Here is a 20,222-nt window from a genome sequence, read left to right on the forward strand (position 1 = left end):
GACCTCACAGGAGACTCCCACCCCCAGCGTGCCGCGAAGCTCGCCCAGGAAGCGCCCTCCGAGCTCCCACCCCTCCAGGCCCCGGCCGGTCCACCTCCCGCTTGGGGCGGCAATTTGTCTCCTTTTGAACCCCCGCCCCCGACGGGTCTCCCCCTTTGATTCGTGGCCCGGAGGCTCCCCCCGCTTTGAAATGCAAACCCGCCTGGGCTGGGGCCGCTGGCGGCCTGGGGCTATAAAAGGCCTGGGTGGGGCGGCCCCGCGGCCGAGCCGGCGAGTTCAGGTGAGCTGTGGCTCGTCGGGGCGGCCGGCAGCGGCGGCTCCAGGGCCCAGCATGCGCGGGGGGCCCTGCGGCCACCATGTACGTGGGCTATGTGCTGGACAAGGACTCCCCGGTGTACCCGGGCCCCGCCAGGCCCCCGAGCCTGGGCCTGGCCACGCAAGCCTACGGGCCCCCGCCCCCGCTCCCCGGGCCCCCACAGTACCCCGACTTCACCGGCTACTCTCACGTGGAGCCGGCCCCGGCGCCCCCTGCGGCCTGGAGCGCACCCTTCTCTGCGCCCAAGGACGACTGGGCCGCCGCCTACGGCCCGGGCCCCGCGGCCCCCGCTGCTAGCCCAGTCCCGCTGGCATTCGGGCCCCCTCCGGACTTTAGCCCGGTGCCCGCGCCCCCTGGGCCTGGCCCAGGCCTCCTGGCGCAGCCCCTCGGCGGCCCGGGCGCACCGTCTTCGCCCGGAGCGCAAAGGCGGACTCCCTACGAGTGGATGCGGCGCAGTGTGGCGGCCGGAGGCGGCGGAGGCAGCGGTAAGGACCCTTCCCTGGCCCTGCGCCTCCTCCGCTCGGTTCTCCTGGGCGCCCGCAGGTGCCAGGGCGAGGCCACGGCCACCTGGTGTCTGACCTCTGCCCTGGCCCTGCTCGGATTCCCGGAGCGCGGCCTCCCTGACCACTCCAGCCCTGGGGAGCTGTTCTCGCAGCTTCCCCTTCTGAATCCCAGCCTGAGGAAGCACAACCTTTCTGTGTAGGTAGGGAAACTGAGACCACGAGAAGTGAAGGTACGCTCGCTATGTGGTTGCATGGTAAACCTGGAACCAGATCGCAGATCCCCAGACTTTTATCCCACGGCTCTTTTAGCAACTCTGGGCCTGGCAGTCATCTGTTTCTTCTACCCCTATCCCAACCCCAAGCAGAGGCTGCAGACCGGTCCCAGAATGCGGGGTGCACTGATGGTGAGAACTTTGTCAGGTCACTTCCCTTTCCAGGTCTCACCTCAGTACCCCCCATCCCTACAGCTAAGAGATTGGTGGGTCATATCCTTTGGACTGAAAAAGAACCCTCTTTGGTTATATTGGCGGGTGGGGGGCTCCCTACCTTCCTATCCCAGGGCCTTTCCTGAACTCTTGACCCTGGGGGAGGGGAAAGCAGGAGCAGTTGGGAAGGTGACTGCTGTTTGGCTCCTGAGCCTGTGAACCTCCTGCCCCCGGGCAGGCCTCTCTGATCCACCCTCTTCAAAGGCTGGGGAGGGGGCAGGACAAAGGCCCAGCTTTAATGAGGGGCGGCCTGACCTCCTTTATAGGTCCCCCCTTTGTCATGTAACAGGCTATGCGGTGGCTCGGTAGTGACTCCTGTTGGCCGGAAAGTGAACATGATACCCCATTGTCCTGACTGTGTCAGGCTTGTCCTGACAAAGGCCACCTGGCCTGGGGGGCGGGAAGTTGGCCTGCCCACCCTTTGATGTCCAGCCCTCCTCTTCCCACAGCTGGGAGTGAGCCTGGGACTTCCCCACCCCTCTCTTTCTTCACCCCCCGTCTCCACACAGGCCCAGCTCACCCAGGGGGCAGATGCTGGGGAGGGCTTGATCAATAGCTACAGGTCTGGCTGTAATAGTACCACCTTCTTGGGAGGCCCAGGGACACAGAACCTCCTATCTGCCAACAGAAGCCTCAGAGGACTGGAGCTTATGCCCCTGCTCTGCCCCTTGTTTCTGTGACCTTGGCTAAATCATGACAGCTAACATTTATGGAACACTTCCTAATGGATCAGGCACTGACCTAAGTAAGATCTTGCATGTATTAACTCATTTAAGTCTTATAACTTTATCATACATACTGTTATCACCCCCAGTTTTCAGAAGAAGCTATGGCATTGAGAGGGTAAATATGTGTGCAAGACCGTATAACCAGGAAATGGTGAGGCTGGGCCTTGAACCCTGTCAGATTGACCACCAAGCCTGTGCTCTAATCCTCTAAACAACAGCTTCTCTTAATCTGCCATCTTTTCTGGATCGCAGTTTTACTATCTGTGACATAAAAGGGAAAGGTCTTGTACCTTTGTTTGAGTTACAAAAGGACCCCTTTGAAAAATCTAGTAGAAAGTGCAAGTCTTCTCCCTAGAAAAAAGTGTTGCCGAATGTGGCAGACAATTTCATGGGTTCTAGAGGCCCCCAGAAACTTTATCCATAAACCCCAGTTGAGAACCCTGAATTAGATTTTATGAGAGAAGGTGTCGGAGATGACTGACCCTCCTGCAATTCTGTGTCTGTTCCCTGAAAAAGGAAGCCCACTTTTCCTGCTCCTCTAGTCCAGGTGTTGCTTCCTGCTGATTAGGAGACATTGGAGATGGATGGGGAGGTTCCCCAAGGGACAGGTCTTGAAGAGAGGCCATCACTGTGTGAGGGGGAGAGAGAGGGCCAGTGAGAGACTGGCAGAGTCCTGGGGGAACCTCTAGGCTGTGTGAAGTCATGCAAATCACCTCTCTGGGCACAGGAGCTGCCAGGCCAACTACTCAGCTTCTGGTCTCAAAAGTTATTTGGGAACTGTTGGCTCCAGGTAAATAAAGGGCCTAGGAGTAACTCTGCCCAAAGGCAAAAGACCTTTCTCTCTTTACTCCCAGTAGAAGGAAGGGCCAAGGGAGGTGTGGGGGTGCCTGAGGAAAGCGGCTGCTCGGGAGCCAGGTTAGACCCATTCTGCCAAGGAGGCAGGAGCTTTGGCCTTCTGGAAGTGAGAAAGCTGCCTATCTGCCTAGGGGCATCTAACTGACCAGTGCTCCTGAGATGGAGTAGAATTGGGTGGGGTTACAGATTGTCCCCAAGCCCCTCCCTTCTTTGGCCTCAGTTTCTCCTTCTGGGCAGTAAAGACAGAGTGTTTCAGTGTCTCTCGGGGGTTTCCTGTGTCAGCGCATGCTGTTCTCTCGGATGGCAGAGAGAAGGTCAGTGCGTGCCCCACACCACCCCTCTGGCCCCAATCCAGGTCTTAAAGGCATACTTCTTGGCCAGTCCGTTCTTCCTCCCTTCTGAGCTTCTAGCATTCTATAATATCTGAATTGGACAGTTAGAGACCAGACATACAGATGGGGAATGAAGCCCAGAAACTTGAAGGAATGTTCTAGTCTCACACAAGTGGAGGCTGGAGTGGAATAGGTATTGGATGAGTCAGTTAAAATTTTCTCAAAGGCTTCCCATCATATTTAGGGCAAAATCTCCCTTCTTGAGATCTGCAAGACGTTAGAACGTCAGCATCGGGCCCCTGCCCGCGTCCCCGACCTCAGCCCAGGCCATTCTCCCCTTGGTCACCTTTTTTCAGTGTTTCAGACATGCCATGTCCTACTGCAGGTCTTGTACGTATCTTAGTCTCTTCCCAGAAACTTCTTTCCCCTGACTCTTCGTAAGGCCTAGCTCCTTCTTACCCTTCAGGTCTCAGCTTAATGCTCACCTCCTCAGAGATGTCTTCCATGATTTTCCAAGGAAGGCTCCCCTTATGCCTCGATAATCTTTGCTATGTTTCCTTCAGAGCACTGGCCCTGCTTTCAATTACTCACTTACGGATGTGCGTCTGTGTTGTCTGTTCCCCCACCCACCCACCAAGGTAAAAGCCCATGCGGTCCACAGCCATGTCTATTTGACCCATCACTATATGTCAGACACCCAGCTTAGTGCATTTAGTAGGTGCTCAATACATGTTGTTGAATGAATAAACAGGAACAATAAGGCGACTCTGGGGGAAGAGGGGCGAGGTGAGATCTCTGCTTTGACGCAGGTTTCTGATGTCCCAGCCCTGGAGATGGGACCCATGACCGTCCAGCTAAGCAGCTCTTGCCAATGGCCGAAGCCTGGTTACTCCCCTCTCCCCACTGGGTTAGTGAAGTGCCATCCTCACCTGGAGGATTGGTGTAGCTGAGGCTGGGACTAAGCCCCTAGCTTTATTCTAAGGGGAGGGCACAGTGAAAATGGGCAGATAAGGGAGAGGCTGTTGGCCTTCATTCCATCATCAAAATATAAACCTGTTCCAAGTGGTTAGTGTGGCTAGGGTAGGAAATGACTCGAAGGGGTGCTATTTCTTTTGCCTTCCCCCTTTGCACCTATACATACCAGTGTTTTCATGGAAAGGATTCTAAATCATCCTTCTGTCGAAGGCTCAGCATCCATTCCTTGTGAAGAAGCAGTGCTTCACAGGTTAAGGGCCCATGGGATGGCTGAGGTCCCACACAGCTAGGGAGATACTCAGGTAAGGAGATTGTTGCAGCAGGTTTTAGATCTTGGTCTAACCCCGTCAGCTTTCGGATGGAGACACTGAGGCCCGTGGAGGGATGAACCCCACTCTCCCCACCACATTCCAGACCCTCTCCTTTGGCTCATTGCCACAGCCACCCTTATAGCTCTGCCCCGACTGGCCTTTCATCCTCAGCCTTTCTCTGATGCCCCAGCTGTCTTCTAACCCACTACCAGATTTGCCTATGCAAGGCACATTCCCTGCTCAGGATCATCCCATGGCTCCCCACTGCCATGCAACTGCCATTTTATTTTATGCCATTCCATTGCTGTAAAATCCAGCTCTGTTTCTGTGGCATTCAGAGCCCTCTTGATACCTGGCCCCCAGCCCACTATTGAAGCCACTCGCCCACTAGTTTACCTACATGTATAGAGATGCCTACTGGGGACAGTTAAGAGCTGGGCCTTACCTAGGATTGCAGTTTTGTTAGAAGTTGCATTAACATCAGGCAGATCAACTTGGATTATTTCTCTGAGCCTCAGTTTCTTCCACTGTAACATTCGGATAATAGGGTTGCACCTTGATGGAATGGTACCTATAAAGCACAGCCTCGAGCTTGGCACTTAGTAGGTGCTCAGTACGTGGGTGCCTGTGACCATCTCTGCCAGTCCTTAGTAGGTACACTTGAGGGCACATCTCACACTCCCTGCCTCTCCAGTCTGGGTCCCTCAACCTGAACTACCCTCCCTTCCCTCTACTACATCTTCACCAGTTCAAATGTTGCTCCTTCTCCAAGGCCACCTCCTCTGGGAAGCCCTTCTTGGTTTCTCCCCTCCGCGCACTATATCAGGCCCTTGTTTTAACATCATTTGCAACCAGACTGTCTTGTTTATCCCTGCTATCCACCGTCTGTTTTGCCCTCAAGGGCCAGTTCTAATCAGTCCCATCCTTCTCACCATGCCTTGCCCAGAGTAGGAGTTTATGATAAAACTGAGAATTGTGAGTCCTTACCGTGTGCCTGGCACTGTGCCAAGAACTTTGCATGGGTGACCTCAGCTAAGCCTCATAACAACCCTCAGAGGTGCGGGGATCTGTTAGTAGCCTCATTTTACGGATAAACTGAATGAGGCTCAGAGAGGGTCCAGTGGCTTGCTCACACAGCTGGGACGCAGCAGCGCAGGGTTCAAACCCAGACACTGCAGCCTAAGGAGCGTCTATCAAATAAAGCAACACCCTTGGCATGGGAACCTGAGCCCCCTCGCATATACATCCCAGCCCTGGCTGGGGGGGACATGGGGGCGGAGGCCAATCAGGGCAGAGCTATAGAGCCTGGAGGGGGAGGGAGGGCACAGCAGGGGCCGGGCTATTTAAAACTGGTTCTCAAGGCAGAAGCTCCATGTGACACCTCATCTCTCAGATGTAGCTGGGAAGAGGAATGACCCAGTTAGAAGGTGGCAGAAGGCTGTTTTTGGTTGAGTGTTTTCTCCCCCGCTTTGGCAGATATTCTGCTGAGAGCCAAGGGAGTCATTCTGAAGGTCCAAAATGGCTTTGTTAGCAGTAGTGTCTGGCCTGTCAGGAGGAAGTCATCGTCATGGTCTGGCCACTCAAGAGTCTGTTGTGAAACTCCTGGGAGTTGGAAACAGTTGTGTCTGGAGTCCGGTCCATCAGCATGTTCACATGCTAACCCTATGCCACACTCATCCATCCCTCGAGCTTGTAAGGGGGTACACAGACCCCTCTGCATCAGCAGAGAGGGAGCAAACATTGGTGAAAGCCGAGACTGACGCTCCAGGATCAACACCCTCCAGTCACTTCCCATTGCTCTTGGAATCAAATCCAAAGCCCTCACCTCAGGGCTCAGAGCTCTGCTAGCCTCTCTGGCCTCATCCTGGGCCTCTCTCATTCACTCATTTATTAAGGCAGGCCTGAGGGCAGTAATATTCTCCTAGTGTCTCTTCTGTGCCAAACATTTTTCTAGGTGCTAGGGATTCCAGCCAGACCAAGGCAGACAGAGTCCCCTCCAGGATGTAACACTGTCTGACCCTGACTCTGTCTGCCTTAGGGCCTTTGCACATGCTGTTTTCTCTTCCAAGAAGATTCTTCCCCATTGATGATGAGAAAACCTCCTTATCAACCTTTTGGTTTTGGCTGAAACGTTGTCTCCTTCCGGAGACCTCCCCCAAGCTAAATAAAGTAGCCCTCCCACCACTTAATCTAGCTCTCAGCTCTGTTTCCTTTCCTTCATACGAATCCCCGTTCATAATTATTTCATGTGTTTGTCTTTAATCTGCCCCCCACCCATGAAAAAGGGAATGAACAATTTAACAAATCAGTTAATAATATGAATTATTAATAGTAATAATACTATGAATTAGCATCTATGGAGTGCTCAGCGTGTGCTCAGCATTTTTCCAAATGCAGGTATTTCTGACCCCAGAGCAGCACATTCGCATTAGGTTAGCGGCTTTGGCTAAGGCTGTGGGAGCAGTGGAGCTGGACAGAAGGATTTCCTTTGGAGATTGAGCTGACCAGCGGATGGATTGCATGTGCGAAGCAGGGAAGTGCCATTGAGGCTTTTGCCCTGAGTGGCTATAGGATGGGAGCTATTTATCGGGGTCAGGAAGACCAGGAAGTAGTAAGTAGGTTTGTGTTAGATATTCAACAAGGTCTGTCAAGTACTCACTGTGTGCCAGCCACTGTTATAGGACTGGGTGAGCAAGGTGGCAGGGTGCCTACCCTCAGGGAGCATATAAAGGATCCAGGCACTGAGGGGAGAGGATCTGCCAAGTCACACAGTTAACTAGAAAAGGGCGGGAGTGCAGAGCCCCTCCCTATATCTCCACCCACAGTTGGAGACTCCAGGACCCACGCCTGCAGACATGGGCAGGGACTTCACTTCCCTACGAGAGGATGGCCAGGGCAGGGCAGAGACTTGGAAACTCCACCAGGAAACAGCTCAGAGAGACTTGAAGGGACAAAGTTACAAGTTTTAGAAGGGCTGCTCTGGACCAAGAATTCCCCTTATTTTTGGTGCCCCTGTAGAAAAAGGAATAAATGGGTGGTAGATGCAAGAACAGGCTGCTTTGCAGATAGTACAAGCTCAGAGTGGTACAAGCACAGCGTGCTATGCAGGTTTGGCCATCTGGCCCTTGCTGGGAGTTTGGTCTAGCAGGGTTGTCCAATAGAACTTTCTGCGTTGATGGAAATGCTCTGTATCTGTCTAGTATTCTAGCCACTTGCTGCATGTGTCTTTCGAGCCCTTGAAATATGGCTAGCGTGACGAACGACCTAAATTTTAATTGTGTGTAATTTAATTTAAATGGCCGCATGTGACTAGTAGCTGTCATATAGGACAGCGCAGGAAAGTCCTTCTCAAGAGTTCCTGGAGTAGTGACCCACTCTGGATGGGCTCCTTACTCTCCACTGAGGAATCTCTCCTGTCTCTGAAGTCATCATCTTCATCATCGTAGCTAGCTTTTATTAATACTTACTTTGTTAAGTACATTATCACATCTAATCTCTGCAACCACCGTGTCTAAGGATGAATTCACATCCTCACTTTACAGGTGAATAAACTGGGATCCAGAGAGGTTCAGTGACTCGCCTGGGTTTGCACCACAGGCACGAGGCCGGGCTGGGTGAGAAGCATCGGATCTGTCTGACATTGTAGGCTCTGCCCTCTGCTGCCTCCCAGACCCACGTCAGACTGTGGACCTCTAGGAAGAAGATAGGGCAGGCGATGACACCCGGTGGCCTGGGAGGAGGAGGGTACAGTGCTGACGGAGCACTGTGATTAGGAAGGAGGGTGCCAGTGGGGGAGGAAAAGCTGGCCTAAGGCTGCAGGGCTTCTGAGTGTAGCTGGCCAGGCCGTTTTCCCCCATCCTCATACCAGCCTCACCCCTGCTGTAGGCATGAATGAGGAATTGTGATAGGGCCTGGGGCCAACAAATCAGCCGGAACAGGACCCAATCGTGGGTCCAGCAGAAAGCCTCATAGCCCAGGAGGAATAGCTGTCTACTCATCATCAAACTGGCCAGGTCAGGGCTGCCACAGCAGAGGTCCCACCCCCTGGTACTACAGATGGGGAAACATCTGGACAGATGGTAGTACAGAGGGGGAAACAGACTCAAACTGAGCATCACCTGTCCAGCTGGTGGCCTGGCCAGATTCCCCACGCCCAGGCCAGCATGTCCTTTGCCCTGCTGCTCCCCTCATGAGACATTCCTCCCTCTCCCAGGGGAGCCCTCCAACATCCGCTTCTGAAAATAGCTCAGTTCTCCTGTCATCTCCATAGTTCTTTGCCCTTTACAAACTGCTTTCACATCCATTCTGTCCCCCAGCGGGAAGGAAGGCTCCAAGGAATTCAGTCACTTGTCAACTCCTTCACTAAGGACGGTCAGATCTAGGGCAGGTCTCTGCTCCAGCAAGGTCTAGGACTCACCCCTGCGCACCCAGACTCCCCCAAATCTCAGCACTGTGGAAAGCGGCTAGGATCAGGCCCCTCGCCAAAAGCACCACCACCTTTGCAGCTCTCTTATTTATATTATCTGAGTAACACCTCATGTGTTTTATATTAAAGTTAGTTACATGTTCCTCATATTTGCAATTCTTTCAACTTCATCAATATGCTGAAAAATGCTCACCATCCTTGCAGTGAAGTACATCTCTTTCCTTCCCCACTCCAGTTTCTGGGACTTTCTGCAGTAGGATTCTATGGCTGCCTGTTCCCTGTCCCTTCCCTGAGCCCACTCCTGCCAAAGGCCCCAGAGCTTGCACTTCTTTGTCCCCCCCAGACCAGCACTACAGACATGAGGGAACTCCCTGGCTCCTCCTGCCCCACGTGTGTCTGGGGGACTTGGCTGGAGGATGTGCAGTCCATGCCCTTCCTGTGGGTGGTGGACAGTGAGGGCGTAAGTGTGTGTGTGTGTCTGGTCCTTACAGGAGGGCTCAGAGCTGCACAGAACTTCAGAATCTATAGGGCCCTCAGAGCTGACACCCCAACCTTATTCTGATGCAAAGGAGAAACTGAGGCCTAGAGAGGAGAAGAGATTTATTCAAGGCCACACAGATGGTACAGACCTGGGACCATGACCTACTGACTCCAGCTGGTGCTTCAGAATCCCCCAGCGTGTTTGGGAAAGATGGCAGGGAGGTCAGGATGCATTAGGTCTGGGGTGCAGCTTGGGAATACGTATTTTTAACTTCCGTGTGCTCATATATGCATATGCATGTGTGTGTGTGTGTGTGTGTGTGTGTGTGTGTTGGAGGGAATTTTGATGCACAGCCAATTGGGGCTGGACCACAGAGGGAGGGGTCACAGAGGTCAAGGACTGGATTTGTGTTCGAAACCCTGAGGGCCAGAGTTGGCAGCCACAAAGCCAGCAGGAAGAGGGCAAAGGAAGTGCTGACCCAAAGTCCACTTGATTTTCCTGGAGCCACCCACCCCGCCCTGGAGGCAGATGCTGAACTTTGTCCTTGCCTGGTCCTGGCTGGATGGGGAGGCCCCACTGAAGGCTGCAGTGGCTCCTGCCCCCTATTCTCCATCTGGGCAGGCCCCATATCTAGACTGTCAGACGGGGAAATCAGTCTCTGAATTCTTTCAGCAATAATAAGAAACACAATCAGAGAATCAACAAACATTGGGAGCTTCATGTTTCCAAGTTGGAAGGAACCTTATAAATAAATAGTCTTGTCCAACATACCACCCGTTGCACAGATCATTTCCCAGCATTCCTGCCATATTGTTGTCCTGCCACTATTGGAAACGAATGATATCTATCCTCCCCCTTGCACCTACCACGTGCCAGTACTGCGCTAGGCTTTGCCCATCCATCTCAAGTGACCCCCTGTACACCCCAGGGTGGGACATAATTATGGGAGACCTTACACTATGTGATAGGTTCTAATACTGTTTCCGAGGCTAGACAGACCTGGGTTTCAATATCACCTGCCAAATGTGTGGACCTCTCTGAGCCTCAGTGTCCCCATCTATAAAATAGGGATAACAGTTGCACTATTTCATAGGTTGTTGAGAGATGTACACAAAGTACCTGACATGTGGACACGTTGGCCATTATTAATTATCCCCATTTGATAGATACAGAAAATGAGGCTCAGAGAGGTGAGGTGACTGTCCTACATCACCCAGCCAGTGAGAAGCTGTACCGCACAGCCCCAGAGTCCTGCTTGCCCAACCAACCACATGTCAGGGTCACCTGAGAGCTATTCACGTATCAAATCCCTGAGCGCCATTTAAACCCCACAGAATCTGAATTTCTAGACTCGAATCTGTACTTTCAATGAGCTCCTTAGGCGGTTCTGAGGTGGTTGGTCAGGCTTTTGGAACCATTAGCTTGGAGCTTCCCAGGGCCTCTGCTGTGCACGCTTTAGGGAACGAGGGACTTGCTCCCTCCACAGAAGCTTGGTGCACGTGGGTGGGCCATTCCTGGAGTCCCAAAGCAAGAGCGGAGAGAACGTCTCTCACATGGGTGAGTCTGTGCTCACCTCTGAAGACCTGGGGGGGCTCCCTATCCTCCCCTCACCCACTCACACTGGCATCTAGTCCAGAGGGTTATTCATGAGGTGGCTGGGAGGGATGGCCCCTAACGGACACCTGTTACAGGAGCCCGGCCTCCCCCGGAGCCCTAGCGTCCCAGGGGCCTGTAAATCATTGATCCTGGGCCCTCTCCCCGCCCCACCACTCTCAGGCACCTCCCTGCCCCCTCCCTGCTGGACTCCCAGGTGTTCTCAGGAAGGGGAGGGGAGGGTGGCGCAGGATATTCAGGAGTTCTGGCCCAGAGCTGGGACTGGAGCCCAGGGCTCCTAACTGTCATTGGAAGTACAAATTCACATCTGCACATGGCAAAAATGGAAACATCCATACGATTCACTCCTACCTAAAGCTCCCCTCTCCAGAGGCAGCTCCTGCTAATGGCTCCTTGTATATTTTTTCAGAAAGAACTCTATGGGTGCACAAACATATGATTGTGTGTGTGTGTGTGTGTGTGTGTGTGTGTCCCACCATTTTTATACAAAAACAGTAGCATGCTATTGACGACATTCAATGTCTTGTTTCTTTACTGAACAATACATCTTAGCAATTGCTCCGTATTGGTACATATGGAGCTTTACAATTTTGTTTTTGAATGACTGCCTCATGCTCCTCTCCATGGATATACCATCTCTTATTTAGCACATTCCCTACTTGTAGGCATGTACATGGTTTTTAACCTAGTGCTGTTCGAAACAGCTACAGCTTTGGGCATTTATCTGTGGGATCTATTCAGGAAGTGGGATCCATGGCTAGAGGGGTATGTGAATGTTAAGTGAGACTGGACATCACCAAGGTGGGCTCCAAGGAGGTTGCTTCAGTTATCACTCCCTGGACAGCACATGGTATTCTCTGGTTCCTGGACCACACGGTGTGATAGCAAACTTTGTGTTCTTGGGCAGAACCATTTTCTTAGTGATAAAAAACTCTGTGCTTCGAGCAGCTCCATGAGATAAAAGTTGACCAGTAGGTTCCTGAACTTACCAGCCCCTCTCTTGGGCACAGAGAATGGGGGCCAGGGCTTGTGGGCTGGGTCTTCACCGGCAGTCTTGCTAGCACAGAGAGGAGTAATTATGGAGCTAGAGCACTATCTCCCATCTAGTCCCACCCCCACTCTGGGAAGAGCTGAGCTGGAGGTCAGGACACTTGAGCCTGGGTTCATACCACTACCAAGCAGGATGACCCTCAGCAAGAGCCCCTTTCTGAGCCTCAATTCCCCCCATTTGTGGAATGGGTGTGATGGGATTCCTGCTTGCTCATGGGGAAAGATGGCAGTGAGAGCTGGATACCTGAGGGAACAGGTGACTTCATAATCACTACCTGTAATTTCTCAGACTGAGGTTTGGATGGGCAGGGAGCCTCATGCTCCACCTGAGGCTGAGTCTTGGGGGCATTTTCAAGGCCCCCCAGCCTGCAGACCCTCCAGCCCCAGTCTAGGGCTCTCTGGAACTGCCCTCACCATGGGCAGGCCCCTCCCTTCCCAGAAGTACACGTAGATGGGTGTTTGAGCTCTGCTGCCCACGCTTAGGGAGGCTCTGGGGCAGGCTCTGTGGACCTTAAACCTGATGGGGTGAAGAGTTATGAACAAGAATGGGGAGCGAGAGCTCTAAGCCAGGTGACATGGCCTTTGGCAAGTCCATGCCTGCCTGGGGCTTCGGTGACCCTGATTGCACCAAGAGGCTGGACTAGAAGGACTCACTGGGCCTCTTTTATTTGGATTTCCGGCAGCTGTATAACCAGCTTGAACCTCGGTCTCTTTATCTATAAAATAGGCGGATACTAAACTCCCATGATCCCTTCTGGCTTTAGCCCAGCGAACCCAGTGGGTCGGTGGGTTCAGAACTCTGCTAGGCTCTGGTGGAGGTGGTGTTAAGCAGAATTGATTTTGAGCTGGTGTTGAATTTTCTAGGCCAAGGAGGGGCTCCATCTGGACCGGGGCCTCAACAGCCACTCCCTTGTCCCTTTCTGGGCCAGGCCTGGCTGAAGGCCGCGGTTGTCCCGTGCTGCACTAGGCAGTGAGCGGAGGGCAGTGGATGGGGAAGTGTCCAGTGCGGTTCCGCGGCTCTGGCAGCAAACACAGGGAACAGAGCCCAGGAACATCTGCTGTCTCCCGTCCTCCACAAAACCGTTTGGCTCCTGAGGAGCCCAGCGCTGTCCTGCCAAGCTGCGTGGGCTTGGTGGAGGGGGTGGGGGGCAGTGTGGACAGGGGTGCTGCGGGACAGACAAGGCCAGAGCCGTGACCCATAGGCGAAGGCCAGGCTGTTGTGGGAGCCTTTGGGTGAAGTGGGAGGAGGTCGATGGTTCTTCCAAGACCCACCATGCTCTGGTGGGACGCATGTGTGGATCGGAAAGCGCTTGCGTGTGCCTCCTATTTATAGCCATGTGCTCAGCCTCTTACAAAGGAAACTGGTGTTTTGTCAGGCCCTCACATCAGTCCAGGCCAAGCATGACTCTTAATATTCTCTCCAGACAGACCTCTGATCCCAGCCCCAAAGAAACCCTGACATGAACCCCAATTGGTCCTCAAACTCAGTTCCTGGCGCCAGACTGAGCCCCACTAGAGGCCAAACCACTGCCTTCTCTCTCCTGGGTTATTGCAGGTCTCTTGGTGCTTTCCAATTCCTGTGACCAATCTGTTCTCTTTACAGCAGTCAGAGTCATATTAAAACCTACATCAGACCTCCTGTCTCTTCTGCTCAGACGCCTGCAATGGCTCCCATCCCAGACAGAGTAAAACCCAGAGTCCTTTCCATGGCTCATCAGGCCCTGGGCCACCTGCCCCTCTCTCTTTGTTCATTGCACCCCAGCCACACCTCACTGTTTCTCACACATGTCAGACCTCAGGCATGCTCCCACCTCAGGGCCTTTGCACTTGCTATTCCCGCCGCCTAGAGCCCCTGGATTTCTTTTCTTTACTTTTGCTCACTGGTGTAGCCCAGTGCTTGGCTCCCAGCAAGGGCTCAGTAAATATTGGTGGACTGAGCAGAGTCACTCCTGCTCTATGTCTGGGCACAGGTGGGAATGTGGAAGCCCCTGGTGCAACCCTAGCTCATGGCTAGAGCTTGGTGGCTAGAGCTTGGTATCTAGAGCTAGGAACTCTTGAGGTAACTGCCAGGTCCTCGAGGGTCACTAGCAGCTGCATTCAACAGGATTCGATGTTCCATACACCCCAGGACAGTTTAGTAAGCTCCCGCCTCTGCCTGCAGTGACTCTTCCCTGCTTTCTTCTGCACAGGAGAAAGGAACAGCTGCCATCTCACCTGTCTCAATCTGCCCTTACCTGCCAGATGTCCCTCTACGTCACTCACGTTCATACTTGTGGCCTGAAACAGAACCACCTGGGGAACTTATTAAAAATGCAGATCCCACCCCCAGACTTGCTGACTCATGTGTCAGGGATACCCAGGGAGCTGTGTTTTCCACAAGCCCCCGGAGTGTCTGTCGTGCATCTGTATCTGGAAGCTGCTGGGTGAAAGCTGGGGGAGCTGGGATGGATCAGACGAGGGCTCTGGGTCAGGGGACAGGCATTGAGAACCTAACTCCATCACCAGCTTGCTGTGTAACCCTAAGCAAGGTGCTTCTCTTCTCTGAGCCTCGGCTCCTCCCCAAATGGCCATGGAGCAGTGCTTGCCTTTCAGGTGGGGAGCCGTTGAGCCTAAACCTGGGGGAATGATTGTCACCCCCAGGGCTGGGGTAGACCTCCCTCCCCACATCAGGGTCCTCCTTTAGGGGGCTGGGGACCCTGCCTGGGCCTTTTGCAGACTCCCCTTCCCCACTCACCTTCCCTCCTGGCCTCCCTGCTTCTCAGGTAAGACCCGGACCAAGGACAAGTACCGCGTGGTCTACACGGACCACCAGCGCCTGGAGCTGGAAAAAGAGTTCCACTATAGCCGTTATATCACCATCCGGCGGAAATCAGAGCTGGCCGCCAATCTGGGGCTCACTGAACGGCAGGTGTGTGGGTCCCCCAACTTTAGCCACAAGAGTAGTACTGGGAATCTGGCCTTCAGGCTACAGGCAGATTATGGAGCTCAGTCAAGGGTGGGTAACAGAGAGGTTGAGTCTCCTGGCCATGGTCACACAGCACAGCAGAAATGGAGCTACTGCCAAACCCTCTCCCACCCCCCCCCCCAAAACCCAACATCCCTGAACCCCAGTAGGGGGATAGCCAATCTTATTAGCGAGAGGCTACAGCAGGCTATGATCAGTGCTGTTTAAATCTACAGGAGGGAGCAGCCACAGGGAGAACAGGGAAGGCTTCCTGGAGGAGGGCGTGTTAGACCATGACCTTGGAAGATGGGGAGGAAGAAAGTTACAGAGAAAATTATCTTTAGGGGAGCAAGTTCTGGAGGGGAGAATTTGTTCAGGGCCCATGAATGGTCTGGGTGGCTGGGACAGGAGGGACGCCACAAACACCACGTCAAGAAATATAAGATCTCAGCTGTCCTCCCTCTCTTCTCTCACTCTGTTTCTGGGTCTCCTCACCACCCATCGTTTTCTGACATCATAGGTGAAGATCTGGTTCCAAAACCGGAGGGCAAAGGAGCGCAAAGTGAACAAGAAGAAGCAGCAGCAGCAACAGCAGCAGCAGCCCCCGCAGCCACCACCACCAGCCCACGAAGTCACCCCCACTCCCGCTGGGCCACCCTTGGGGGGCCTGTGCCCCAGCTCCACCAGCCTCCTGGGTGCCTCCTCCCCAATGCCTGTCAAGGAGGAGTATCTGCCATAGCCCCCAGCCCAGCTTTGTGGGCTGGGGGCCTGGGGGCTCAGGTGCTAGGAATGTGGCTCCTGGTGGGGGCCCAGGAGGCCTGGGCTGAGTCCCTGCCCTGACACTCATCTTCTGGGGAGCCTTGGACAAGTCGCCCACCCAGCCCCTGCCTCCCCTCGGTCCATCTGTGCAGTGAGCCTGTTGGATAAGGACCTTTTCTTAACTCCTGTGCTCTAGGCCTCATGGGGATAAGGGAGCTCAGGGTGGGAGGTCTCAGTCCTCAGAGGAATGGGTGGTGGAGCCAAGATACGTCCTCAAGCCCTACTGCCTTCTCCACAGGTTTAAGGGTGGAAGGCTGCTTAGGGACTAGATTGAGCCTGGAGAAAGGAGATGGAGCTAAGGGAAGATGGAATACTTGCAGACCATGACCTATGGGGGGGGAGGGTGCCGTCTGCTCACACCTGCCGCCTCCTCAGCCTTACCTCTACCTGCCCCCATCCTAGCCTGCCCTGAACCCTTTCTAGGCTGATGCAGAGCACGAAGCCCGTTGGATTGGGCCTGAGCAACAGGCTCTGATGACTGTCACCTCTGAGTTGAAGAGCCATATATCCTCACTAGCATTCTCAGAGGGGCCTCCAGTTGGGAGGGAGACCCCTGGAGGGGGACAGAAAGGCAGAGTCCACCCTGCAAAGTTCCACGCCACCAAGCTGTCCCCCAGGGCCCAGGCCCCAGTGGGCCCTCGGAGGACTTTCTGTGGACCAAGCAGAGCTCACAGCTGGGCGAGTGTTGTACATAGAGTGGAATCTCTTGGATGCAACTTCAAGAATAAATTTGTTTTTCTCTTTTTAAAGATGTATAAAACTCATTATACATAGCATGAAAGGAAAATGTTAAGTATAAATCATCCTCACACTTCCTAACAATTGCACAATCCCTTCCAGCCTCTGTCCGCCGACAACATGGTCACCTTTAAAACACATTTGAATGACCAATACAACATTGTTAGAGTAAGCCTTTGAGACTATGTAAAATTTTAAGTCCATTTTATAAGCAGAATCATCAGACTCAATATATCAGTCTTTTGAATTTTACAAATACTTTCAGCTCAGCATTTTCTTTTAACCGATGACATTTGTTGGACACCCCTATGTGTCAGGCACGGCGGGACTGTGAATGCACAGTCCTTGCCCCCCTAAAAGTTCCCAGTCTGAGCTATGCTCTGGGTTTCAGGGAGCAGAGCCTCCAGGGAGTCCAGAGCAGGCTCCCCGCTCATCCTGGAGGGTCTGGAAGGCTTCCTAGAGAAAGTGAGGTTTGAACGGAGGTCTAAAGGACTAGTGAGTACTGTCCAGCCAAGAAGGGAGGAATGGTAAAAAGAATATTAGCAGTATGAATTTGAAGTATAATTTTTTCCTAAACTCCAGAGAAAAGCTGCTGTTCTCAGCTCCCTTCCAGAGGTGGGCAGGAGGCTACCTGAAGCCTTCACTCCCTAGATGGCTCCGGTGCCAGCTGCCTGCCCCTCTGTTTACTGTTCTGGGAGGTGGCCCAGCCATAAAAAGTGTGCACAGCCTGCCTGCCTGCCTGCCCTTTGCTCCTGGGGCACATGACAACAAGGCATGAGGATCCCTTTGGCACAGGAGCCCCTGAAGAGCAGCAGACTCTCTCTCTCCTCCTACTGGTGGCCTGGGAGTTTTGGCTTCCCCGAGGATTATAGACATGTCAGGCATGGGAACCAGGTAATACCAGGGAAAGGACCAGGGTTCCGGGAGCACAGGAAGAGGGTTGGCAGAAGGGTGGCTAGCAGTGAGTGAATCTAGTTTTCTGATCCTCAAAAACATTTGCCGTGTGACCCTGGGGTAACCGCTTCCCTTTTCTGGGCCTTGTTTACCTATCTGTAACACTGGAGAGCTTTTACCAAAAAGAAATGGCTCTAGTCAAGGAAATTTGGGAAGTCCTGCAGGCACAGCCCTTCTAGAAGAGGCACAGTGGTTCAATGGCACATCAAATGCTCTGACAAGTCCCACAGCAAACAAATCTCTTGAATGTTTAATCCAGCATTCCCCAGGCTTCACGACCCAGAGCTCCCTACTAGCACCTGCCAACACCCCATTGAACACCCCACTCTGGAGGTGGGGTACTGTGGGCTGGAGTGCCACGCTTCAGCTATGACTCTGTTTAGTAACAGGTTTTCTCAGATGGCCCGGGCTCCAGCTTCACCACCTCTAAGCTGTGAGACTTCCGACAAATTGCTTAGCCTCTCTGAGCCTCGGCCTTTTCCCATTATCTAATGGAAATAAATACTCTAATCTGTCTCAGAACTGTGTTTAGCACAGGGCTTAGCACATAGTAAAGGCTGGGTTTCAGCCACCTGCTCCCAGAGCTGTTACGTCCTCCTGTGAGAGACTGGCAGGGCTGACTGATGTTTTAACTCCCCCCACTCCTGATGCTGAGGACAGATGGTGGCTGGGACGATCTGAGGCAGGACAAGCCTGTCCCCAGCCACTGGAAGACCTCTGCCTGGCAGGAGGTCAGTAGGCAGGTCTGGAAAACTGGGTGACCTACAGCTGCTGTGCACGTGGGAGGTCAGGGGGTTGGGTGGTGCCCACAGGTTGGGGCGTACAATCACCTGTTAAGTGGTGTGAGTGCCGTGGTAAAAGAAAACTGTTGTTTAAGATCACTTCCAAACAATGCCATGGGCTGCCTTGTGAGGTACTGTGTCCCGTCACCTAGATGGCTCTACCAGGGGCTGGTGTGTCATAATGGCTCAGGAAAGGGACCTCTCATGTTCTGACAGACCCTGTAGCCACCCTAATGGTAAGAAGTACTCCAGCTTTTCTGTCAGGAAAATGTGGCTTCTGTTTTGCATAGCATGATTTTACGCTCCCTCCTGCCCTTTGCCCCCTGGGTGGCAGGCCCTGCATTGGTGCTAGAGATTCAGGTACCAGACAAAAGTCAGATCTGGCCTGGCCTGGCCCCCAAAGGCCCGTGGCTTGGTCCTGAAAGCCCATGGCTTGGTCCCCAAGGCACCTGGCCTGGTCATGGCCTCTAGTAAACCAAAAGCATGCATGTTAGCACCATGTTTTGCATGTAATTTCCTCTGTAGACCCTTCAAGCCGTGCTGAGAACCTAAGTTTTATGGAGGAGCCAATCTCATCATTGACTGCTGAGAGATTGGTGCAGACCCCACTCCAGAAAAGACTTCTTAGCTCAGGGTTCGGAGTAGAGTGTTCTCGCACAGAAGTTCTCCAGCAGCCCAGTGTGTGTGTGTGTGGTTGTGATGGGGGACAGGGGACTGTGGCACTCCAAGGAAACCAGCATGGCTCTGGGCAGATGAGATGCCCAGCGAGTGGAATGCAGTGCCTAGTCCTGCACAGCCGGCCCAGGGAGGCTTTAGAGAGCAATCCTGTCCCAGCATGGCTGCTCCGGAACCACCTTCTCTGAATCACACCAGATGGACTAGCAGCCTGGATCCTCATTTTTCAGTCGCCACTCACTGGTGTAACAAAACACGTGCTCTACAGCGATAAGTCTGAACATTAAAGCAAATTAAGAATGTTTATTTATATGCATTTAAAAATATCTCCCTATATAATAAAAGGAAGTACATCTTCATCTAACACTTTCCTTAAATTAGGACAAATCTGCACTTCTGGTTTGATGTGATACCAGGAGAGAGGGGGTTGGAGACAGAGAAGGAGAGAGAGGAAGGGGGAAAGGGAGATTGAGTATGCACTGGTTTGGATTCCTGAGTAGTTATTTTGCCAAGTAGTACCCAGACTTCCAAGGATGGGGGAGAGGAAATTGTGGTGGTAGCAATTGTTTAACATGCTTGGTAGCTGAACTCATGGTGGTTAGTTCTATGATCATAAAACTGGGGTTTCAATGGGTAAATGGACCTATGTGGACAATGTCTTCTAATGGGGTTTTGTTTGTTTTATAAAGCACAGACTCTTCCAACAAAGGCTGTGGTGATGGGGAGAGGATGGCAGAAAGATGTGATCTGAAGGCAGAGGCTGGGTGGGTCAGACTCCTAGATGCTAGGCCTGACCCTTCCTCTACTCCGCAGAGTGATTTTGCAAAGTCCTACCTTTTCTGGGCCTCAGGTTCCCCATCTGAAAGGCATGGGCCTAGACCCGTTTGCACTCACAGCCCCAGTGACTATTGCTGATGTTCAGTGGTCACCCCATGATGTGTTTGCTTGAGGAAAGCTCAAGTCCAAGCTGTGTTCCTTCCCCCTCCCCCAGGGATAGCTCCCCCCAGGGCTGCATCTGGGAGGAGCAGGTACTGCTGAGAAGAGGCTATAAGGAAGCCAGTCTTCCAGGGCTCTAGAGCCAATGCCTCATCTTGAATCTCTGTTCATGTGGTTCCCAGTGCCTTCCATAAGGTCCAATGAAACCCCTGTGCCAATGGGAGGGGTTGGTTCAGCAAAGTTCCCTCTGTCCTATGAGAGATGTGGTGACAGGTCCTGGGGAAAGTGCAGGTGGGTA

At 53.1% G+C, this 20,222-nt stretch overlaps 1 protein-coding gene across 1 annotated transcript; it reads left to right on the plus strand.

The window, feature by feature from the left end:
* Positions 1–356: 356 nt before the first annotated feature.
* Positions 357–15,759, plus strand: CDX1 (caudal type homeobox 1; the record flags this gene model as incomplete). Its single annotated transcript, XM_081035308.1, has 3 exons — positions 357–801; positions 14,839–14,984; positions 15,541–15,759. 3 exons carry the CDS (start codon positions 357–359, stop codon positions 15,757–15,759), a joined length of 810 nt encoding a protein of 269 aa, XP_080891434.1.
* Positions 15,760–20,222: the final 4,463 nt, after the last annotated feature.

This window comes from Rhinolophus hipposideros (assembly GCF_964194185.1).
Source record: "Rhinolophus hipposideros genome assembly, chromosome: 23".
Taxonomy (NCBI): Eukaryota; Metazoa; Chordata; class Mammalia; order Chiroptera; family Rhinolophidae; genus Rhinolophus; species Rhinolophus hipposideros.